Source organism: Salvelinus fontinalis, chromosome 9, assembly GCF_029448725.1.
Source record: "Salvelinus fontinalis isolate EN_2023a chromosome 9, ASM2944872v1, whole genome shotgun sequence".
NCBI lineage: Eukaryota > Metazoa > Chordata > Actinopteri > Salmoniformes > Salmonidae > Salvelinus > Salvelinus fontinalis.
The window spans coordinates 12899079-12924762 of NC_074673.1; the positions used below are offsets into that span (position 1 = coordinate 12899079).

The window sequence follows — 25684 nt, forward strand, 5'->3', positions numbered from 1 at the left end:
GTAACTTTTCATTTCGTGTCTTGGACTTGTGATTTCATGAACATTTTATTATATGATATCCCTGTGGCTTTAGTCTAGGCTATGCTAGTCAGCTTTTGTGATGGGGGGGCTCCCGGATCCGGGTTTGGTAGGCGTTAGAGGCAATAACGACTTGACCAAGACTTCTGTCTGATTTTACATCAGTCTTGTCCTGGCTTCCTGATCATTTCACCACTCTACTGAATTAGTGGCGGGTCAGCGTCTCCGGTACCACTTGCTGTGTGGTAGCAGAGAGAACAGTCTATGACTTGGGAGGCAGTGATGCAACCAGTCAGGATGTTCTCGATGGTGCAGCTGTATAACTTTTGAGGATCTGGGGACCCATGCCAAATCTCCTAATTGGGAAAGGGTGTTGTCTTGCCCTCTTCACGACTGTCTTGGTGTGTTTGGACCATGACAGATCGTAGGTGACACCAAGGAACTTGAAACTCTCGACCCGCTCCACTACAGCCCGTCGATGTTAACGGGGGCCTGTTCGGCCCACCTTTTCCTGTAGTCCACGATCAGCTCCGTTGTCTTGCTCACATTGAGGGAGAGGTTGTTGTCCTGGCACCACACTGACAGGTCTCTGACCTCCTCCCTATAGGCTGTCTCGTCATTTTTGGTGATCAGGCCTACCACTGTTGTGTCATCAGCAAACTTAGTGATGGTGTTGGAGTCGTGTTTGGCCATGCAGTTGTGAGTAAAAAGGGAGTACAGGAGTGGACTAAGCACGCACTCCTGAGGGGCCCCAGTGTTGAGGATCAGCGTGGCAGATGTGTTGATGCCTACCCTTACCACCTGGGGGCGGCCCGTCAAGAAGTCCAGGATCCAGTTGCAGAGAGAGGTGTTTAGTCCCATGTTACTTAGCTTAGTGATGAGCTTTGTGGGCACTATGGTGTTGAACGAGGAGCTGTAGTCAACTAAATTCTCACATAGGTGTTCCTTTTGTCGAGGTGTGGAAGGCTAGTTTGGAGTGCGATTGAGAATGCGTCATCTGTGGAACTGTTGGGGCGGTATGCAAATTTCAGTGGGTCTAGCGTTTCCAGCATAATGTTGTTGATGTGAGACATGACCAGCCTTTCAAAGCAGTTCATGGCTACCGACGTGAGTGCTACGGGGCGGCAATTCTTTAGGCAGTTTACCTTCACTTTATTGAGCACAGGGACTATGGTGGTCTGTTTGAATCTTAGTCCTGTATTTACGCTTTGCCTATTTGATTGTTCGTCTGAGGGCATAGAGGGATTTCTTATAAGCGTCCGGATTAGTGTCCCGCTCCTCTAGCCTTTAGCTCAGGGTGGATGTTGCCTGTAATCCATAGCTTCTGGTTGGGATATGTACGTACGGTCACTGTGGGGATGACGTCGTCAATGCACTTAGTGATGAAGCCGGTGACTAAGGTGGTATACTCCTCAATGCCATTGGGTGAATCCTGGAACATATCACAGTCTGTGCTAGCAAAACAGTTCTGTAGCATAGCATCCACTTCATCTGACCACTTCCGTATTGAGCGAGTCACTGGTACTTATGGTCAGATTTGCCAAATTGAGTTTTTTATCCTCTGGTTCCACATGTGACATGCTTGTAGAAATGAGGTAAAACGGATTTAAGTTTGCCTGCATTAAAGTCTAGGAGCACCGCTTCTGTATGAGCATTTTCTTGTTTGCTTATGGCTTTATATACTGTAGCTCGTAGTGAAGAAGGCGCAACAGCGGCTCTCCAACCTCAGGAGGCTGAAGACATTTGTCTTGGCCCCTAAGACCCTCACAAACTTTTACAGATGCACCGCTGAGAGCATCCTGTTGGGCTGTATCCCCGCCTGGTATGGCAACTGCACCATTCACAGTCTCAGGGTTCTCGAGAGGGTAGTGCGGTCTGCCCAAAGAATAACAGGACATCTACAGCACCCGGTGTTACGGGAAGACCAAGAAGATCATCAAAGACCTCAGCCACCCGAGCAACGGCCTGTTCATTCCGCTACCATCTAGAAGGCGAGATCAGAACAGGTGCATCAAAGTTGGGACAAAGAGACAGCTTCTATCTCCAGGCCATCAAACTGTTAAATAGTCATCACTACCCAGCCTCTTCCCAGTACCCTGCCCTGAACTTTTGTCACTGTCACTAGCTGTCTACCATCCGGTTACTCTACCATGCACCTTAGAGATTACTGCACTATGTACATAGTCATGGAACACTGGTCACTTTAATAATGCTTACATACTGTGTTGCCCACTTCATATGTATATACTGTATTAAATTCAAGGCCTAGTTTGTTTAACTATTGTTGTGCATATACTCATCTTCTGATATAGTACATATTCTATCCATATATTGCCCAAATTGTCTATACATCCCTAATACACTATATGACTAAATGTATGTTTTCACCGGCTCGTCAAACATCTCATTCCAAAATCCCCACGTTGCTTCTATAACAGCCTCCACTCTTCTGGGAAGGCCTTCCACTAGATGTTGGAACATTACTGCGGGGACTTGCTTCCATTCAGCCACAAGAGCATAAGTGAGGTCTGGCACTGATGTTGGACGATTAGTCCTGGCTTGCAGACTGCATTCCAATTCATCACAAAGGTGTTCGATGGGGTTAAGGTCAGAGCTCTGTGTAGAACAGTCAAGTTCTTCCACACCAATCTCGACAAACCATTTCTGTATGAACCTCACTTTGTGTATGGGGGCATGGTCATGCTGAAACAGGAAATGGCCTTCCCCAAACTTACAGTTGTAAGGTAGCGTTCTCCTGGCATCTGCTAAACCCAGATTCGTCCGTCAGACTGCCAGATGGTGAAGCGTGATTCATCACTCCAGATAATGCGTTTCCACTGCTCCAGAATCCAATGCTTGGCAAGCTTTACACCACTCCAGCCAACGCTTGGCATTGCGCATGGTGATCTTAGGCTTGTGTGCGGCTGCTCCGCCATGGAAACCCATTTCATGAAGCTCCCGACAAACAGTTATTTGCTAATGTTGCTTTTCCAGGCAGTTTGTTATTGTGAAGTGGAAAGTCTAGGAGCAACAACGGCTCAGTCGCAAAGTGGTAGGCCACACAAGCTCACAGAACGGGACCGCCGAGTGCTGAAGCACGTTTGAATATTGGCCTGCTGGAGGTCATTTTGCAGGGCTCTGGCAGTGCTCCTCCTTGCACAAAGGCAGAGGTAGCGGTCCTGCTGCTGGGTTGTTGCCCTCCTACGGCCTCCTCCACGTCTCCTGATGTACTGGCCTGTCTCCTGGTAGCACCTCCATGCTCTGGACACTACGCTGACAGACACAGCAAACCTTCTTGCCACAGCTCGCATTGATGTGCCATCCTGGATGAGCTGCACTATCTGAGCCACTTGTGTGGGTTGTAGACTCCGTCTCATGCTACCACTAGAGTGAAAGCACCGCCAGCATTCAAAAGTGACCAAAACATCAGCCAGGAAGCATAGGAACTGAGAAGTGGTCTGTGGTCACCACCTGCAGAACCACTCCTTTATTGGGGGTGTCTTGCTAATTGCCTATAATTTTCACCTTTTGTCTATTCCATTTGCACAACAGCATGTGAAATTTAATGTCAATCAGTGTTGCTTCCTAAGTGGACAGTTTGATTTCACAGAAGTGTGATTGACTTGGAGTTACATTGTGTTGTTTAAGTGTTCCCTTTATTTTTTTGAGCAGTGTATATCTATGCAGGTGTATTTTATCCTTGATGATATTTTATCAATACACAGATATATGTGCAGTAGATGTTTGAAATTATTGATCTTAACAGAACTTCAGTCAACCCATTTTTTCTATAATTTTTTTTTTACCTGAAGGTTGGAGATTCCCACAGCTGCAATCATTCCAAACATGACAAGGAACATGCCTCCGATGACCGGGTCTGGGATGGTGATGAAAACGGCCCCGAACTTCCCAAAGAGTCCTAGGATAATCATCAGGAGACCAGCGGTCTGAAGGACCAGTCGGCTGCCAACCTGGTATGATGGGCACAACGAAGAGGGCACAGCATTACAAGTCATTAATCATTAAGGTATGTGGGCTATCAGTCATGCTATCTGTGGCAGGCTGACAGGATGGCAGCCTTATTTGGGCCCTGAAACATCATGGGAACTTAACTCTCTTAACTCTCAGGAATTTCAGACCAAGATTCAACAAGCAAGCCAAGAAAAGCTTAGATAGTCCTGTATGTTTTATCAGCCTCATGTAATTGCTATAGGCATTACAATAACGTCACCATCACATTCCTATACTGAAGGTGGCCCAAAATAGTCTATGGAGGACATACTTTAGTTATGCCCAGTGCTGCAATGTTCTGGCTATAGGATGTGGTGCCGTTCCCGCTGCCCCACAGCGCTGCCAGGATGCAGCCAATGCCCTCCACAGCGATACCCCTGTTGATTGCGTGGGTGGGCGGAGGAGGGGCACCGGACAGACGGGCACAGGCGTAGTAGTCCCCAATGGACTCCATGGTGGAGGCAAGGACGCCAGCCATCATGCCCAACACCGAGGACACACTCACTGTGGGCATGCCCCATTGGCCTAAAGGGACAGAGAGTGGACAGATTATCACACACACATTCATGTGCACACACATACACACACAAAATATATATGTTTTCAAGCACATACTGTACATGTCCTTTTAATGAAAATTATTTGGTGACAATGACAGAAAGATTACAGTTGTCTACAGTTTTTTAGAGACTTTCAACATTGTAATGTATTCTTTGACAGGTACAAATGCTAGAGGTGAACTGGGAGAGATAAACTATGAATTCCTTGCTCTTTTAAAGGAGGTTGTGTGGTTAGCTCACAAATTATTTGAGGCTGGGACACATAAACATATACTGCATGCTAATTAAACTGTGTAAACAACTGCCAAACGATGATAACAAAATAATTAGTTGTTCTATTCAAAAAGGTTGTGGTAGGCGACAAATAGTTTATTTTTGTTCCTTCCAATACTTTCATAACATTTGTATCACTTGTAGTTGCAGGAATGCCAGTTTAATGAGCTAGGTTATCTTGTTTGGCAGGTTCTAGGTTTGCGTCCAAAAGGGCACCCTATTCCCTACATGGTGCCCTACTTTTGACCAGAGCACTAATGGCCCATGTCAAAATTAGTGCAGTATGTAAGGTAAAGGGTAACATTTGGGACACAGCCTAGATGAAAGAGGCTGCCTCCAGTAGGTGAACTGACAGACAAGCCTCAATTACCTACCCTATTTTATGCAACAATCTCTCACAGTGTCACCGCAGAATTTTTCCTCTCCAGAAGTCAAAATTTCGAAGTGTTTTTGACACACTGGGTTGCTCCACCTGCTCAGCATCATTCTGTTTCTCCAAACGTCAAATTTTGACGTTGCTCCAATCGTGAAATGTAAAAGTTAAGTTTTAAGGTTTAGGATAGGGTTAAAACTTTAAGATTAGGCATTCATCCCAATGGTTAAAGTAAGGTTTAAAGGCCCAGTGCAGTCAAAAACATGATTTCCCATATTTTGCACACTAGGAGGTTGGAAATTGTGAAATTTATTATAATGCCCTTTTAGTGTACGAGCTGTTTGAAAAGGCCGCCTGAAATTTCTGCCTGTTTTGGTGGGATAGAGTTTTGGCCTGCCTGGATACATTACCAGGCAATACATTGCTTAATAGACCAATAAGAAAGTGTTCCAAACTTCTCTGCCAACAACATTTCTTGCTTAAGAAATTGCTCTTGCTAAGAAGGTATTTTTGCTTTGTTTTGACCATTTTAATTTAAACAGTCACAGGAAAATACTTAATTTTATATTGAGATTAAAATTAGACCTTGAAGGTTTGGGATATATATATATTGTGGTATCCCAGGAGGTCTAGCCCGGGGGATGGTAATAGAGGGGAGGTACGTGAGGCGACGCTGACTCTCTCTGCTGGGAATACAGGAGCTGGGCAACCCAACACGGACAGCTCTAAGTGGAGATAGAGGAAAGTGCCAACCAGCCGTGGAGGCCAAATAAAAGGAGCACGGTGGCACACCACGAGAGAGAATGGGGAGAGACCGAGACCAAGCCACAGTAGAGAAGAAGGACCATGCCAAACCTAAGTGATTTTCTTTGTTATGTTTATTTTCTGTCTTAGTAAAGTTGTTTTTGCGGACTAAAACCTCCCTATCTCTGTGTCAATCTCTGCACGCTCAACCAAACATCTCACGGTTTACATATATATTTAATGAGTGTTCCCCAATGGAAATGAACATGCAACCTTCTGATCGGGAGTAATGGGATTATGCCAGGGGAGAAGGACTGCTTCCTCTCATTAAAGCCACGGATGTTCAAGGTCGACCGTGTAACTGCAGGCATTGTTAGCAGAAAACAGGATCCGCCATTATACAGTGCCTTCAGAAAGTATTTATACCCCTTGACTTATTCCACATTTCGTTGTGTTACAGGCTGAATTCAAAATGGATGAAATATATATATTTTTAAATATCAGCCATCTACACACAATATGTTCAACACCGTAGTGCCCACGAAGCTCATCACTAAGCTAAGGAACATGGGATTTAACACCTCTCTCTCCAACTGGATCCTGGACTTCTTAACGGGCCGCCCCCATGTGGTAAGGGTAGGCAACAACATGTCTGCAACACTGATCCTTAACACTGGGGCTCCTCAGGGGTGTGTACTTAGTCCCCTCCTGTACTCCCTGTTCATCCACGACTGCGTGGCCAAACACGACTCCAACACCATCATTAAGTTTGCTGACGACACAAAGGTGGTAGGCCTGATCACCGACAACGATGAGACAGCCTATAGTGACAAGGTCAGGGAACTGGCAGTGTTGTGCCAGAACAACAACCTCTCCCTCAATGTGAGCAAGACAAAGGAGCTGATCGTGGACTACAGGAAAAGGCTGGCCGAACAGGCCCCCATTAACAACAACGGGGCTGTAGTGGAGCGGGTCGAGAGTTTCAAGTTCCTTGGTGTCACCTACGATCTATCATGGTCCAAACACACCAAGACAGTCGTGAAGAGGGCACGACAAAACCTTTTCCCCCTCAAGAGACTGAAAAGATTTGGCATTGGTCCCCAGATCCTCAATTTTCTACAGCCGCACCATCGAGAGCATCCTGACCGGTTGCATCACCGCCTTGTATGGCAACTGCTCGGCATCTGACCATAAGGCGCTACAGAGGGTAGTGCATACGGCCCAGTACATCACTGGGGCCAAGCTTCCTGCCATCCAGGACCTATACAATAGGCGAGGTCAGAGGAAAGCCCATAAAATTGTCAGAGACTCCGTCACCTAAGTTAAAGACTATTTTCTCTTCTACCACAATCATGGTACCAATAACTGATTCTAATACAACATATGCATGTCCTTGAATTCATTATTTTAAAATCGCACACAGAAGAAGTTAAGGATAATTTAGTAGCTAATGGCAGCCTACAGTACTCCGGTCAGCCTTCAACTTGAGTTAATGAGAGGGGGCAGGACTAAACTAGCCTGCAACAACATTTCCTGGAGTATCTCAAATTGCGCATGTTATTTCTCCATCAGATGCCATCTTAACCGACTTAATTTGGCTTCAATGCACTATTGAGTCTTCACATAGGAATGAATGGTGTCACATGATCAATGTCTTTGTTCATCCATTCGCGAGCCATATTCAGTCAATGGATTACGCCTATCCTCTACCCCCGTCAATAACGCCCTAGAAAAACCCAAGCCTACTCAATGGTAATAGTGCTTTTCTGCTGTTTTGTTTTACATTGTATTGTTTTTTGTGTTACTGGGATTAGGGCAGTATGGTGAATGAAACCCTGTTCTCAATGGGTTTTCCCAGAATAAAGAAAGAATACAAAATACAAAATAAAATAATAAAGGATATTGCTCCATCTCACCTGGATATGGGACGTGGAACCATGGTGCGCTGGTGACAGCATCCAGGTTCACGTCAGTCCTGGCTGTGTAGCCATACTGGTCCGGCTGAGAGGGAAGGGCTTCAAAGATGGTCAGCAAAAAGCAGACCAACCAGGCACCACACATCCCAAACAAAGCCTGTAGATGAACAGAAAGGAGAAATGTATTGTTTAGTTTAAACTTTGCTTCTACATATTGTTTAGTTTAGACATCTCATTAAGACATAATTTAGACATATCATTTAGAAACATCGGTTAGTTTAGACATCTTTATGAGACATATAATTAAAAAATACAATTTAGTTACATTGTTTAGACATATCTGTCACGACTTCCGCCGAAGTCGGCTCCTGTTCTTGTTCGGGCAGCATTCGGCGGTCGACGTCACCGGCTATCTAGCCATTGCCGCTCCATTTTTCATGTATCCATTTGTTTTGTCTTGTTCCCTTCACACCTGGTTTTCATTCCCCAATCAATCCATATGTATTTATTCCTCTCTTCCCCATCATGTCTTTGTGTAAGATTGTTTGTGTTACGTGTATTTTGATATTGTGGATATTGTTACGCGCATTACTTTTTGTCTATGTTCCGTGTTTGGGCACATTTTATGTTACTTTGTGCTGTCATTTTGGACCGGAATAAAAAGTGCGCCTGTTCACTACACTCTGCTCTCCTGCACCTGACTTCGCCTCCAATACACACTCCTAACAATATAATTTAGTATAGATGTCGTTTAGACATCGTTTAGAGACATATAGTATTTTCTGCTGCTACTTTGTGGCATGTTTTTGTTTGTATTCATTGTGTCATTTCCATCAGACGTCAAGTTGAAATGTTAATGGTAGGTATACATGCAGACAGGTGACAACTCTTAAGTGCTGCTAGAATGTAAATGTAAGGTGTGTGCTTGTCTTGATATACAGTACCTCTTCCACATTATCACAAGTGAACTCCCGAAGTTCCCTAGCTGCAGGGTGGAACATCCTCATTCTGATACTAAACTCGAGGCCTGTTTAGCTCTCTTACATCTCTGCTTTTTGTTGTGACGTTGACACCTGAGTGCCACTTCCCCAACTGGCAAAATTTGTGTTCTATAGAGATGCATCAAGGAGTAGATTGTGGTGTGCAAATAAGAATGACTAAACCCTGCTGTGAATTCCTTTTCATCTATGGTTTAAATTTATTTCTATCCCAACATTTTTTAACTTGCCTTTGGAATAGACTGTCCATTAATCATCAATCCCAAATGAATGTATTGCTATTAATTGGTGTTAAAAGAGAAGGCACTGAGAGTGACTTTCTTGTTATGCTTGGCTCCAAAAGTGTTCTGTTCCTGTAGTGCTCAGTGGGCCAGTTTCCTGGACCCAGATAAAATGTAGTCCTGGACTAAACACAAGCTCTCACATCAGAATCAGACATTCATCCATGTTTCTTAAACGGCAAATTTAGACGTTCTTCAAAAACGTCAAATTTCGAAGTGTTTAAGGTTAAGTTTAGGCATTAACTCCACATTTTTATGGTTAGGGTTACATTTAGTCATTAACACCTATATCTTAAGGTTAGGCTTTAAATCAGAATGGTTAAGGTAAGGGTTAAGGTTTAGGATAGGCTTAAACCAAAACTAGAAAAAACTGCTTTCTATCGCTGGATTTGATCATGCAACTTTTAGCACCAGAGGTAGATGCTTACGCCCATCCGCCAAGTCCTAGTAAAACTGAAACCTGCAGTGGTCTAAGAAGCTGTGCCACTGGAGATTCTGGATTCTAGTCCAGGCTCTGTCGCAGCTGGCCGTGACCGGGAGACCCATGGGGGGCGCACAATTGGCCCAGTGTCGTCCGGGTTAGGGGAGGGTTTGGCCCTGTGGTGGGCCCGGCGCAGTGCACGTTGACACGGTGCACGTTGATACGGTGTTTCCTCTGACACATTGGTGCGGCTGACTTCTGGGTTAAGTGGGCATTGTGTCAAGAAGCAGTGCGGCTTTGTTGGGTTGTGTTTCGGAGGACGCACGGCGCTCAACCTACGTCTCTCCCGAGTCCGTACGGTAAGATATTTGTGGTTTAACTATACATTTAATTTAGAACAATAGAGTTTTTATGGTAACAGATGTATGAATGGTAACAATGTTCATACATTTTCTTATAAGAAACACATTTTCTTTAAACAGAAGTTGTATACTGTAGGTGTTTAAGCAAGGGCTACGAAGAGCTACGACGGGTCACAAAGTACATGCAGAGTCTGTGCCTGAAACATTGTAATGTGTGCAGAATTAAAGTGTGGTTTATAAAACGGTGATGTACTGTATATATGAAGCGAGTATCTTTCAGCACAGAAAACAGGTATAGTAACTTACTGAAAACAGCTTAAAGAGAGGATACTGGAACACTTCCCACTTCTTATCCTTGTAAGCAATCAAAGGAACTTCAACTTTGCTCAGGTACTGAGAAAACAGAAGGATGAGGCACACTGTCCTGTGGGAAGGAAAGACAAACACAAGGATTCTCATGCACATTGGACCACTTTAAGCCAGTGGTTTCTAACCCAGGGCCACAATAACTTACACATTTCGGTAATTTAGCAGACACTCTTATCCAGAGAGATTGCAGTAGCAATCGGGGTAAAGTGTCTTGCTCAAGGGCACATCAACAGATTTTTCATCTAATCAGCTCGGGGATTCAAACCAGCGACCTTTTGGTTACTGGTCCAACACTCTTAACTGCTTGGTTACCTGCCGCCCCCATATATAGACTTGGCATGTTTTCATACACATCAACTTGGAGTGAATTAGCTCAAGGAATAACATGTCATTCCATGCGGTTTTGCGATTGTGATCCCACCCTTTATTTAAGACGTTAAGACGTTGCTTAAAGTTCACAACAAAAGGGAGATTACGGCTAATCCTGGGTGATAAAACTAACTGAAAATTCATAGTGTATTAAAGATAAACCCCAGAAAATATTATGCCAATCAAATGCATGTTATCTTATGTAATTGTGAGATACTGATGGTAACTATTTGTAGTTTGATAACAGCGCTCAACTGAGTGCTAACCTGTTCACTAAGCATCCCAAATGGCACCCTATTCCCTATGCGGTGCACGGGCAAAAGTAGGGCACTATATAGGGAATAGGGTGCCATTTGGGGCATATTTCCTAACACTACACTGCCTGGCCTTGGGTGTTATCGGTGCCGTCTAATATTGTGACAGCTGTATGAAGCCGGTCAAGGGTGTTCCCCACGATGCAGATCCTCTCTTCAACTCCCAGCACTGTTTCCAGGAATAAAGCCTATCTAATTCACTATCGACACGTCCAACCATGCAACCACAGTTTTCACCTCCATAGCAAACCTTCCCAGAACACAGGCTAGGTCTGTGACCCCTATTTTATTTATTGACCTTTATTTCAACAGGGAAGTCATATTGAGACTAAAGTCTCTTTTTAAAAATGAGCACTGGCCTGCACATTACAAAACAAGTACATCAATAGGCAAGAATAGATACTAGACACTCCTGTGAATGGGTTTGATAACTTGTAATTTGATGTTAGGTAAGTCGGAAGTTTGTGGAGCAGAGCTTTGTAAACAAAAAGAGCGTGTGACTTTAAAGCGGTCCAGCCAACCTTTGGTAAAGAATGCAGTGATGAGTAATTAAAATATCTCCTGTGATAAAACAAAGGACGCTATGATAAACAGCATCCAGGGGTTTGAGAGTAGTGGCAGCTTTGCATCAGAGATTTGACAGTTTTCCAGAATTTAGATGGATTCCCCTTACTACCAGAAAGAGTGGTTGCATAATCATTTCCCCAGCATGAATGGGCACTTGACAGAGGTTCCAAGGAAGGGTGTGGATGCTTGTCTGCCGGCAGTGGAGGCAGGTGAAGGAAATGAGGATGGCTGGAATGGAATGAATGGAACAGTATCGAATGTAGACATTGGTCTAGAAGCTCAGTGGTCACTTTTGCAGCTTCCATTCATAAACCGGCACTATCTGGCACAACAACGACAACAGTGGCCTCCTCGTGACTCGGCTAAGACCCTGAGCATGCAGGAGGACTCAAGATGGTAAGAGAGAGAGGAAAAGGGCACTAGGCTAAGTGGGATGTGGCTGATTAGTAGCCAGACATGGAGACAGGAGCCCACAAGATTCTCTCACCGTAATGAATTTAGTTATGACATTATCCAGAGACGCCCACCCGCCCGCCCCTCTGTAAATAAAGACACATTTCACAGGGGTAAGAGTTGAAGGAGAGGCTGAGCGAGGGGTGCAGTGAGTTGGCTGGTGACAGTTCTGTCTGCAGGGCACTTTTTAAGATCTGAGGTGGTTGGAGCTTTGTCAGATTAACCGGTAGGGAGCAGATGTCGTCCATTCGCTGGGCAAAGAGCCTGTTCAGACGGGCATTTAGTACAACACAGATCAATAAATCTGAAACATTTACTTAAATTGTCATTTGGGGATGAGAGTTGAATAGCATGACTACTGAAGTCGGGACTGAAGTTGCGTGACTTGAATCAGAACCAACTATTGTGACACAGAGCCTGAACATTGGGTCAATTGAAGCTGTGTCTCCTGGGAAAATCTTTTTTTTTCTCTCCTTGCTTACTGTGAGTTACCTCTTAGAAGAGACTGTCACATGTTCTACTTGTTTGTTGTTTGCTTGTTTGTTAGACCACGCTGATCATATGTGACTCATTTTAGGAAACTACTTCACAGGAGAGGCATTTGGAAGTAAACATTTGTTTATCAAAATGCGTGTTTTGGCAGAAATGCCTTCTGGAACATGTGCCTTAATAACAAACTTGTATGCCATCTGTAAATAGTGTGGTAAACCACGGGGTGTTGGATTTGAGCGCACAGGGATGGACACAACATAAAACAGACATTTCAACATAAAATAAACGTAACAACAAAATAACTTTCTGGGCCACCTCTTCGTATTCGGTTCCGTGCCCCGGGGGCTTTGTTCCCATCTCTTGGCTCACTTCCTGCCTCTCTTTTTATCTCCTACGGTGTGCCACGGTGCTTCCTATATGTGGCCTGCACTGCTGGTTGGCACTCTCTCCTAATTGCCCCTAATTTGTGCCATCAGCTTTAGGGTTCCCAGCCCAGATACTCCAAGTAGAGGGAGCCAACGTCGTGGCACGTACCTCCCCTCTATCACCAACATCCTGGGTAAACCTGATCTACCACTTCACGTCGATTTGCGTCTCTCCCGGATGGAAACTACAAGTGCAATGGCTGCTCTCAATGCAATGGTACTTACAAATGTAGATCCTTCAAACACCCCCAAACAGGGAAACAGATCCCAATCAAAGGCGTTATCACGTGCTCCACTAAGGCAGTTATTTATCTTATACCTTGTTCTTGTGGTAAAAATGATGTGGGTAAAACAAAGTGCAAATTAAAAGTATAAATCTCTTAGTATCGCAGCACCAAAAACTGACTACCTAGTTGCGGCCCATTTTTTGGAAGCGAACCACTCGATTCCGTCCCTACGTTATATCGGGATCGAACATGTCAACCTCCCTAGAAGAAGGGGTGACCTCGACAATTTATTGTTAAAACGAGAGGCTGCCTGGATCTTTCATTTAAAGACCCTTGCTCTCTTCGGTCTCAACGTAGACTTTGATCTGAAGCCATTCTTGTGTGATTATTGTGATTTTCTATTCATTTTAATTGTTTGTAGGCCTATGTAGCCAAATTGTATCTATGATCGTATACTATCCATTCATGTTTTTTGTATGTTCTGTTTATATTTGAGAATTAACCAATGATATCAGGCCACGCCCGGCCATGATTGCAGACACCTGTGTATGTCCTTTGACACTATTTAAACTAGTGACCTGCAGTGTTTGTCATTATACTGTACCCTGATGAAGACTGCTTGTCTGTAGAAATGTGAAATTCAATTATTGCATCTGAGCTCCTAGAGTGTTGCGGCTCTCCTTTTCTTTTTTGAGTGTTCTACTCTACTAACCAGCACCTCGCCTTACAGGTGTGCATTTCTTTCGCCTCCAGACCTCCCGGGATACCACAATATTAATAAAATTGTTAAATTATGAGCCTAGTTGGTTTAGCCATGAAAAAAGTCAGGAACCTTCACCCTAGCCATACATGATTTGCTGAGATAATGGATGGACTGGACATGCAGGGAGATGAGTTCAGATTGGTCTGCCATGTCTATAACATGAGCTGCTCAGTATGTGTAGGTAATCCTTTCTAACGCACCTTTTTTAAAGATATCACGAAGATCTACAAAAAAACACCTGTCTCCGGATTATATTTACGAACTAAGGGCAACCATGGCATCCGTAACAGAGAGGGAGAAGCGTTCATCCATGTATACAGGTAAGAGAGTCTAGCTAGCTACATTTTCAGATATTATACGTTACTAATTTTGCCAGAAAGTCATTTTCTTTGCAAGTTAAGGCGTACTGTTAGCTAGCTAGCTAAAGTTAACTGGCTGGCTGGCTGGCTCGCTAGCTAACGTTACGTGTATGATCTGTGTAGTAATATTATTCGTATCTCAGAGACATTTGCATTGCTAGTTATAGCCTAATGTTAGCTAGCTAGCTAACATTGAACCTAGTTGGTTAGCTTTAGCTACCTGTAGATTCATGCATGGTAGTAACGTTATGAGTTGGGATTATGGCTCATTGTCTAGCTAGCTACATGTCTAAATAAAAGACTCCACTTTGCAAAGAACCATTTCACTGTACAGTTTACACCGTCTGTATCCTGTGCATGTTACAAATAAACGTTGATTTCATTTGATATAGTGTGTGTTTGTCTGGAGAAATAAATGTAAGGTTCCAGCGCTGTATCTATTATGCTTTGTTTCGGGGCAAACCGGATCACTCAGAGTTCCAATGCGGCAATTGTTTGACGCTGAGGATTATAGGCTTGAGGTGGCTTCCTTGATAACGCAGGTCGCCAGCCTACAAAACTAATTGGAGAAAACACAGAGTGGAATGTTTACCTTTTCTACGATGGTGGCTGGATGGTGTTCACGCTTGTTGGATGCATCTCCGTCTTGTTGTTTGTCGTTACCCAAATGGCCGGTTTTGCACGGAGCTCCCCCATCTGATAGCAGAGTCGAAGGTGCACAGCAAGAGGAGCATGACAATCAATGATGGTCGCATGTCACGAGCCATGGAAGACGAAAACAGAGGCCTACACTCCAAACGAGAGGCCCGGAGCGGATATACACAACTATTTTTGCCGTCCTGGAGCCTGATCTTCCTGCACCTTCGTCACTGGGGGTACCTGTATCTGTGGCCGCAGTGCCTACTCCTATGATTTCGATGTCGGCGTCAGCAATCTTCCATCCCTGCTCTGGATCGAGCGGGCTTCTCCATCTGTCAGAGGCCTGCACCAGGTGCCTGGAGCAATGGGCTCAGGTTATCCTGCCTCTCGCCCGTCCATAAAGGGTTCTCCGAATCCTGTGAAGCGTGGGAGTGGGCGGATTTCCTTGTCCTTCTCGCCAGCTGTGATTTTGTGCAGCTCTATGGTAAGAAATGTGACCGTTCCTGGTGCAAAAACAATGTACTATCCCGGAGCTTGAGTAAATTACATTACTAAGCTGCTCTTGAATGTACCACGTCACGACCTGGAAATCAATTCTATTGTAGTCCATGTGGGTTTTAATGACATTATGAAGGGCAGCTCTGAACAGTTGAAACTGGATATGACTCTCTGTTACTGTAGACACTAATAAAAGACCATTCATATCTGGCCCTGTGCCCTCTCTGAATTGTGGCATTGAACGCTTTAGCGAGATTCCTTCTCTTCCCAACTGGCTGCGTGATTATTGCAGCTCCATGGGTGTAACTTTTGTTGACAATTTTGATACCTTTTGGAAACAAAACACGTCTTATAAGTAGCTTGGGATACACCCAAATCATTTGGGTGCCTGGATCCTTTCACCGCATTATAGACACAATGAATGATCAATGACCCGAGCCCAGCTCAGTTAATCCCTATCATTGTGACACTGAGTTGTCATGAATTTTCAGCAAATGTACATTATACCATGGGCGTTGGTAGACACAATGTAAGTAACCTAATTTATGTCCCTCTAACTGCCCTGAATCCCTTTGCTGATCCTACAGCTATTGTATGCAGTAATCATGTGCCTATGAACCAGAGTAATACTGTTAGCACTGAGGTGGTGTGCCCTAGTAGGAAGTCCACTGTGTGCAGCTCACCCTGCACGGACATAAATAACATGAACATATCTACATCTGCTAAGCTTCCCAGTAAAGCAATGAAAACAAGCAGCATCCCAGAAGAAAAGTGTGCAAATAGCCCACATTAACATAGCTTAAGAAACAAGGTTCATGAAATCAATTATTTCCTATTAACAGATGAAATTCATATTCTGACTATCTCTGAAACTCACTTAGATAATACCTTTTGATACAGTGGTAGCAATACATGTTTATAAGATCTACAGAAATGCCAAAGGTGGAGGTGTGGCCATTTATATTCAGAACCGCATTCCTGTAAAGCTTAGAGAGGATTTCATGTTAAGTACTGTTGAAGTAATATGGGTCCAAGTTTATCTACCTCACCTAAACCCATTCTGGTGGGAAGCTGCTATAGAACACCAAGTGCTAACAGTCAGAATCTGGATAAAATGTGTGAAATGCTTGATAATGTATGTGATATCAACAGAGAGGTATATTTGCTGGGTAATGTAAATATTGACTGGTTTTCATCAAGCTGCCCACTCAAGAGAAAGCTTCAAACTGTAACCAGTGCATGCAACCTGGTTCAGGTTATCAGTCAACCTACCAGGGTAGTTACAAACAGCACAGGAATGAAATCATCAACATGTATTGATCACATCTTTACTAATGCTGCAGAAATTTGCTTGAAAGCAGTGTCCAGGTCCATCGGATGTAGTGATCACAATATAGTAGCCATATCTAGGAAAAATAAAATTCCAAAGACTGGGTCTAATATAGTGTATAAGAGATCATACAATACGTTTTGTAGTGATTCTCATGTTGTTTGTCAAGAATATCTGTTGGTCTGTTGTGTGTAATAAGGAGCAAACAGACGCTGCACTTGACACATTTATGAAATTGCTTATTCCAGTTATGCACCCATTAAGAAAATGACTGTAAAAACTGTTAAATCTCCATGGATTGATGAGGAATTTAAAAATTGTATGGCTGAGAGGGATGAGGCAAAAGGAATGGCAAATAAGTCTGGCTGCACAATGGATTGGCAAACGGAATGCAAATTGAGAAATCATGTGACTAAACTAAATAAAAAGAAGAAGAAACTACACTATGAAACAAAGATAAATTACATAAAGAATGATAGTAAAACGCGTTGGAGCACCTTAAATGAAATTTGGGGAAAAAAGGCAAACTCAGCTCCATTATTCATTGTATCAAATGGCTCATTCGTCACAAAACCGACTACATTAATGATTTTTTCATTGTCAAGATTAGCAAATTTAGGCATGACATGCCAGCAATGAACGCTGACACTACACATCCAAGTATATCTGACCAAATTATGAAAGACAAGCATTGAAAATTTGAATTCCGTAAAGTGAGTGTGGAAGAGGTGAAAAAAGTATTGTTGTCTATCAACAATGACAAGCCACCGGGGTCTGACAACTTGGATGGGAATTTACGGACGATATTGCCACTCCTGTTTGCCATATTTTCAATTTAAGCCTACTAGAGAGTGTGTGCCCTCAGGCCTGGAGGGAGGTAAAAGTAATTCCGCTACCTAAGAATAGTAAAGCCCCATTTACTGGCTCAAATAGCCAACCAATCAGCCTGTTACCAACCCTTAGTAAACGTTTGGAAAAAATTGTGTTTGAGCAGATACAATGCTATTTTACAGTAAACAAATGTCCTTCCGTTTCAGCATGCTTATACGGAAGGACATTCAACAAGCACAGCACTTACACAAATGACTGATGATTGGCTAGAGAAATTGAAGACAAAAAGATTGTGGGGCTGTTTTTTTTAGACTTCAGTGTGACTTTTGACATGAATTGATCATAGTCTGCTGATGGAAAAGCATATGTGTTATGGCTTTACGCCCCCTGCTATATTGTGGATAGATAGTTACCCGTCTAAAAAAAAACAGATGGTGTTCTTTAATGGAAGCCTCTCCAACATAATCCAGGTAGAATTAGGAATTCCCCAGTGCAGCTGTTTAGGCCCCTTACCTTTTTCAATCTTTGAGTAAAGCCAATGTGTCTATGAATGCGTATGACTGAACATTATACATTTCAGCTACTACAGTGACTGAAATGACTGCAACACATAATTAACAAAGAGTAAGTTAGTTAGTTCTAATAAATTAGTTCTAATTGTTTCTGAAACTAAAAGCATTGTATTTGGGAAAAATCATTCACTAAACCCTAAACCTTAACTAAATCTTGTAATAAATCATGTGGAAATTGAGCAAGTTGAGGTGACTAAACTGCTTGGAGTAACCCTGGATTGTAAACGGTCATGGTCAAATATTGATACAACAGTAGCTAAGATGGGGAGAAGTCTGTCCATAACAAAGCGATGCTCTGCCTTCTTAACAGCACTATCAACAAGGCAGGTCCTACAGGCACTAGTTTTGTCACACCTGGTCTATTGTTCAGTCATGTGGTCAGGTGCCACAAAAAGGGAGTTAGGAAAATTGCAATTGGCTCAGAACAGGGCAGCATGGCTGGCTCTTGGATGTACACAGAGAGCTAAAATTAATTATATGCATGTCAATCTATCCTGGCTCCAAGTGGTGGAGAGATTGACTTCATCACTACTTGTATTTATGAGAGGTATTTACATGTTGAGTGCACCGAGCTGTCTGTTTGAACTACTGGTGCACAACTCGGACACCCATGCATAGCCTACAAGACATGCTACAAGAGGTCTCTTCACAGTCCCCAAGTCCAGAACAGACTATGGGAGGCGCACAGTACTACATAGAGCTATGACTAGTTGGAACTCTATTCCACATCAGGTAACTGATGCAAGCAGTACATTTTGATTTAAAAAAACAGATAAAAATACACGTTATGGAACAGCAGGGACTGTGAAGCAATACAAACATAGCCATAGACACATGCATACACACACACGATAACATGCGCACTATACACACATGTACACATGGATTTTGTATTGTAGATATGTGGTATTGGTGGATTAGGGGCCTGAGGGAACACAGTGTGTTGTGAAACCTGTGAATTTATTTGAATGTTTTTGTAACTTCTGCTTCCAACTCACACCCTCAAACACGTAGATCCCCTGAACGCAGGTCACTTTCCAGATCCCAATCACCTGAATTCTAATAACCTGTTCACACACCTGTATGTCATTATCACACACTATTTAGTTCAGTTCTTTGCACACCATCACTGAGGTAGTGTTTGTTTTGTGACACACGTCTTTCAGAGCGCTGGTTTTCCTGTGATTTACATCGCCTGTGTATGATAGTTTTTGCCTATTCCCTGTACTTTAGCTTATTGGATTTCCTGTTATCTTCCTATTGCCTGATCTCCCGGACTACATTACTAGCCTTTTCCCTGCCTGTACTGTTGCCCTTTTGGACCCCCTGTGTATGACCTTCTGCCTGGCCCTGGACCCAGCTACCTGCCTCCTCCTGTGGTCCTTTGCAATAAACACCTGCTGCGCCCTGCGCTTGAAATCAGCTCTCTGTCTCCCCTCGTGTTCATTACAGTTTTTAAAATTGTATAACTGCCCTAATTTTGCTGGACACCAGGAAGAGTAGCTGCTGCCTTGGCAGCAGCAAATGGAGATCCATAATAAATACAAATACCAGAGACGGTAATGTGAAGAACAACATGACCTGCAACAAAATCAAATGAGGATATAACATTAGACAAAGAGACAGTATTCAAGTTCTAAAATTCTCTGGTAGAGTGCCCTGCTTTTATTTTGTCACAGTCACAACCGTAAGCTATTTTCTGTAATTAGCTCGCCATAAACTTGTAAATAATGATCTTGTGAGTTTCTTTTCCTGTAATAATGAATACAAATGAGCTAAAGTTAAGACATTGTCAGCTATATGATATAGCCATTATTTGAACTGGCTATCCAGCTAACTTAATGTTGGTTAGCTAGCTAACAAGCTAGAAATAAACCAAAACATTGTTTAGAAAGTTGCTTTCAGTTGCCTGGTTTGCTAGATTTACATAATACTAAATACACTTTTAAACGGATGGGTTTATTGGTGTTAAAATACACCAGTCATGCAATTTTGGAAAACCAGGCTGCTGATGTAATGTAGCTGGTTGTTTTTGTGTATAATTTTTCATAACGACAAGTTTGATGTCAATTACATTTTTATTTTACCTTTATTTAACTAGGCAAGTCAGTTAAGAATGCATTCTTATTTAACAATGACGGCCTACATCAGCCAAACCCTCCCCTAACCCGGAAGATGCTGAGTCAGTTGTGCGCCGCCTTATGCTACTCCCGATCGCAGCCAGTTATAATACAGTCCGGGATCAAACCAGGGTCTGTACTGACACCTCTAGCACTGAGATGCCGTGCCTTAGACAGCAGCGCCACTCGGAAGCCCTAAAAACATGAATGATGTCACTGAGTACAGACATGTCGATAGACAAAGTATAAACCATTCTTGAAAGCTTTGGTTGTTTAGTGTCACACCCTGACACTTCAAATCGAATCAAATTGTATTTGTCACTCACATGGTTAGCGAGTGTAGAGAAATGCTTGTGCTTCTAGTTCCGACCATGCAGTAATATCTAACAAGTAATCTAACAATTTCACAACAACTACCTTATACACACAAGTGTAAAGGAATAAATAAGAATATGTACATAAAAATATATGGATGAGCGATGGCCGCACAGCATAGGCAAGATGCAGTAGATGGTATAGAGTACAGTATAGACATATGAGATGATTAATGTAGGCTACGTAAACATTATATTAAGTGCCATTGTTTTAAGTGGCTAGTGATACACTTATTACATAACATTTTTAATTATTAAAGTGGCTAGAGATTTGAGTCAGTATGTTGGCAGCAGCCACACATACTGAGATAGAATCTGTTTTTGAGATAGAAGCTGTTTTTTAGTCTCTCGTTCCCAGCTTTGATGCACCTGCACTGACCTCGCCTCGAACAGGCAGTGGCTCGGGTGGTTGTTGTCCTTGATGCACTTTTTGGCCTTCCTGTGACATCGGGTGGTGTAGGTGTCCTGGAGGGCAGGTAGTTTGCCCCCGGTGATGCGTTGTGCAGACCTCACTACCCTCTGGAGAGCCTTACGGTTGTGGGCGGAGCAGTTGCCGTACCAGGCGGTGATACAGCCCGACAGGATGCTCTCGATTGTGCATCTGTAAAAGTTTGTGAGTGTTTTTGGTGACTAGCCAAATTTCTTCAGCCTCCTGAGGCGCTGTTGCGCAGCCTTCACCATGCTGTCTGTGTGAGTGGATCATTTCAGTTTGTCCGTGATGTGTACGCCGAGGAACTTAAAACTTTCCACCTTCTCCACTACTGTCCCGTCAGTGTGGATAGGGGGCTGCTCCCTCTGCTGTTTCCTGAAGTCCACGATCGTCTCCATTGATTTGTTGACATTGAGTGTGAGGTTATTTTCCTGACACGACACTCCGAGGGCATTCACCTCCTCCCAGTAGGCCGTTTCGTCATTGTTGGTAATTAAGCCTACCACTGTATTGTTGTCTGCAAACTTGATGATTGAGTTGGAGGCGTGCATGGCCACGCAGTCATGGGTGAACAGGGAGTACAGGAGAGGGCTGAGAACACACCCTTGTGGGCCCCAGTGTTGAGGATCAGCGGAGTGCAGATGTTGTTACCTACCCTCACCACCTGGGGGCGGCCCGTCAGGAAGTCCAGGACCCAGTTGCACAGGGCGGGGTCGAGACCCAGGGTCTCAAGCTTAATGACAAGTTTGGAGGGTCCTATGGTGTTAAATGTTGAGCTGTAGTCGATGAACACCATTCTTATTTCCTCTTGTTCAGCTTGTTCAGGTATTCCTCTTGTTCAGCTGGGTTAGGGCAGTGTGCAGTGTGATTGCGATTGTGTTGTCTGTGGACCTTTTTGGGCGGTAAGCAAGTTGGAGTGGGTCTAGGGTGTCAGGTAGGGTGGAGGTGATATGGTCCTTGACTAGTCTCTCAAAGCACTTCATGATGACGGAAGTGAGTGCTACGGGGCGATAGTCATTTAGTTCAGTTACCTTAGCTTTCTTGGGAACAGGAACAATGGTGGCCCTCTTGAAGCATGTTGAATATGTCCGTAAACACACCAGCCAGCTGGTCTGCGCATACTCTGAGGACGCGGCTAGAGATGCCGTCTGGGTCGGCAGCCTTGCGAGGGTTAACACGTTTAAATATTTTACTCGCGGTGAAGGAGAGCTCGCAGGTTTTGGTAGCGGGCCGTGTCGGTGGCACTGTATTGTCCTCAAAGCGAGCAAAGAAGTTGTTTAGTTTCTCTTTGCGCGAATGCTGCCATCAATCTACGATTTCTGTTTGGGGAAGGTTTTAATAGTCGCTTTGGGTACAACATCACCAATGCACTTGCTAATAAACTCGCTCACCGAATCAGCATATTCATCAACGTTATTGTCCGACGCTATGCGGGACATATCCCAGTCCACGTGATCGAAGCAATCTTGAAGCATGGAATCCGATTGGTCGGACCAGCGTTGAACAGACCTGAGCACGGGCGTTTCCTGTTTTAGTTTCTGTCTATAGGCTGGGAGCAGCAAAATGGAGTCATGGTTAGATTTTCCGAAAGGACGGCGGGGGAGGGCTTTGTATGCGCCGCAGAAGTTAGAGTAACAATGATCCAGGGTTTTGCCAGCCCGAGTCGCGCATTCAATATGCTGATAAAATTTAGGGAGCCTTGTTTTCAGATTAGCCTTGTTAAAATCCCCAGCTACAGTAAATGCAGCCTCAGGCTATGTGGTTTCCAGTTTACATAGAGTTTGTTTCCACCCCCCTCCAGGTGTCGCCCATCTTCCCCATTATCCCCAGTGCATTTATACCTGTGTTCTCTGTTTGTCTGTTGCCAGTTCATTTTGTTTCATGAAACGTACCAGCGGTTTTCCTCTTGCTCCTGTCTGTTCTAGTTCCTGTTTTTCTCGGTTTTGATCATTCTGCCTGCCTGCTTACTTACTGACTTTATTGTCCCCATGGGGAAATTTTGTTGCAGTTTCATGTACACATTTAAAGTTAAATACAAATCAATATTGACAATACAACTTCCATAACAGTTACATACCAATAAAACAAATATATATATAATTATAATAAAGAAAGAAATAAAACTATTTTTTTAAAGCCTGCTGGCCTTACGGAGTAGATAGGAACATTAGCCCGAGCTATTTAGGAGGGATATCACAACTGGCACAAATGATTGTCTAGTTGTGTTTTTCCTGCTGAGGGGTGCCCTATACCTGCACCCAGAGGGGAGTAGTTCAAAGTCCAGGTACATGGGGTGGCTTGGGTCTAAAATTATTTTGTGAGCCTTACGGAGGGCCCTGACCTTAAAGATCTCATCCAGGCCTGACTGTTTGACTCCAATTACCTTGCTTGCTGTGGTAATAATCCTTCTCAACATATTTCTCTGGCTGACAGTGGCATTACCAAACCAACAAACAATACAAAAGTTAACACAGCACTCTACAAAGTCATCTACAAAGTCATAGGACCGGGCCATGATGTTCCTCATCATCATGCAACAGGCTGATCAAGGCAGTGTCATCAGCGAACTTAACGAGGTGTCTGTCAGTATGGGAACTAGTACAACTATTAGTGTACAATATATACAGGAGTGGGGACAAAACACATCCCTGAGGAGAGCCTGTGTTGGTATTGCGTATATCTGACACATGGGGACCTATTTTGACTCGCTGTGACCTCTGGCTCAGGAAGTCCAACCGCCACAAAACCAGCCCCCCATCTATGGAGAAGTCCCAAATGAGTCTCTGTGCCAGAATGTTAGGCTGGATTTTGTTGAAAGCAGAAGAAAAGTCAACAAACAGAACCCTGACATGGGATTTGGCACCCTCTAGATGTCTATAGACCATGTTAAGGAGGGTAAGAATGGCATCATCAACTCCTCTGCTAGGCTGATAGGCAAATTGAAATGGGTCGAGAAGCTTCTGGGTGACACTGAGAATATGACTTTTCACAATTTTCTCAAGGCATTTCATTACTAAGGATGTCAAGGCGACAGGGCGGTAGTCATTCAGCACAGAGGGATTAGATGCTTTAGGAATTGGTATAATTACTGAGTTTTTCCACAATACTGGCACGTGTTGCTGGTTCTGTACTTTGCCACACCACACTAGATTATTGACCCCTGCCTGTTCTGACCCTGAGACTGTCTGCTGTTCTGGATCTTTTGCACCCTATCTGGATTACCGACCTCTGCCTGCCCTTGACCTGTCGTTTTGCCTGCCCCTGTACTAGTAATAAACTGTTGTTACTTCGACACTGTCTGCATCTGGGTCTTACTTGAAACGTGATAGTTTAGTACACTACCGTACTCACTCTGTTTAGCACATGGACTTATATGTGAAAGAGATGGGTTGGGTTAAGGCTTAAGATGGTGGGAATGATGCTGAATGGGTGTAGACAAAGCTCTCCAGTAGGTGTACTCAAATATTCACAGGCAATTTTCTCAAAGTTTAACAACTTTCCAAGCAGAATTACTTTCTCATTGTTCCTCAACTGTAGTGTATGATATACACTTTTCTAGCTCTGAGTCTCTACTTTTATCCAATGTAAAAAGCACAATAAAAAAAATTGCAACATAAGACAGAATCGAGCCGATCGGTCACATATTTGGTTTTGCATTCAAAAGGCTACAAAAACAGAGCGTCTATTGACCTACAAGAAGGCTTGGTCATTGTCAGGCCCCTCTTATTATTAATGGTTTGCTCGCCTCAAGGTTGCATTGGTCACAGAACAAGTGTCAAATTATCTGAACATTGAGTGCTGTGGCGCCAAGTGAAGCCTCGAGCAACCTGTTCAAAACCTCTGCACTCCTCCGTTGAATATACAACAACAGTGAAAGTTAGTTTTTACAGGAATATTGCAAAATGCCTTTTACTCACAGGGCAGCTATTCCCCAGTGGGCCCCAGATTTCTTCCCGGCTTCTATGAAGAGTGAGAGGCCAATGAGGTTGATGGTGGGAGCGATGGCCAGGGGCCCGATAAACTTCAGCACCAGACCCACTAGACCTGACAAGCCCAGTACCAGTTGGAGCAGGGAAGACACCAAGATGGCCCCCTGGATCTGTGAATGACAAGGAAAAGAAATTAGCATGAGACTGGATTAGCTTTATTCTCTGGAAGCTAATGTATTTCCTATGTAAGAGGGTTGGTTATGTTTCTACTTGCCACTGCAGAAATAAACTTAGTGTACAAAACATTGGAAACACCTGCTCTTTCCATGACATAGACTGGCCAGGTGAATCCAGGTGAAAGCTATGATCCCTTATTGATGTCACTTATTAATCAACTTCAATCAATGTAGATGAAGCGAAGGAGACAGGTTAAATAAAGATTTTTAAGCCTTGAGACAATTGCGAAATGGATGGTGTACAGTATGTGTGCCATTCAGAGAGTGAATGGACAAGACAACATATTTAGGTGCCTTTGAACGGGGTATGGTACTAGGTGCCAGGCGCACTGGTTCGAATGTGTGAAGAACTGAAAAGCTGCTGAGTTTTTCCAGCGCAACAGTTTCCTGTTTGTATCAAGTATGGCCCACCACCCACTGGACATTGAGC

The 25684-nt window shown here is 43.7% G+C and overlaps 1 protein-coding gene across 2 annotated transcripts in view; it reads right to left on the bottom strand.

Annotated features, from left to right (window-relative positions):
* Positions 1-25684, bottom strand: part of si:dkey-106n21.1 (solute carrier family 23 member 2) — a 70344-nt gene that overhangs the window by 17113 nt on the left and 27547 nt on the right. For both annotated transcript variants that reach the window (XM_055933433.1, XM_055933432.1), the window contains exons 5-9: positions 25007-25188; positions 10264-10381; positions 7896-8052; positions 4301-4554; positions 3825-3989 (exon numbers count right to left, since the gene is read on the bottom strand). In XM_055933433.1, the coding sequence (XP_055789408.1) occupies positions 3825-3989; positions 4301-4554; positions 7896-8052; positions 10264-10381; positions 25007-25188 (876 nt within the window). The remainder of the gene's footprint in view (positions 1-3824; positions 3990-4300; positions 4555-7895; positions 8053-10263; positions 10382-25006; positions 25189-25684) is intronic.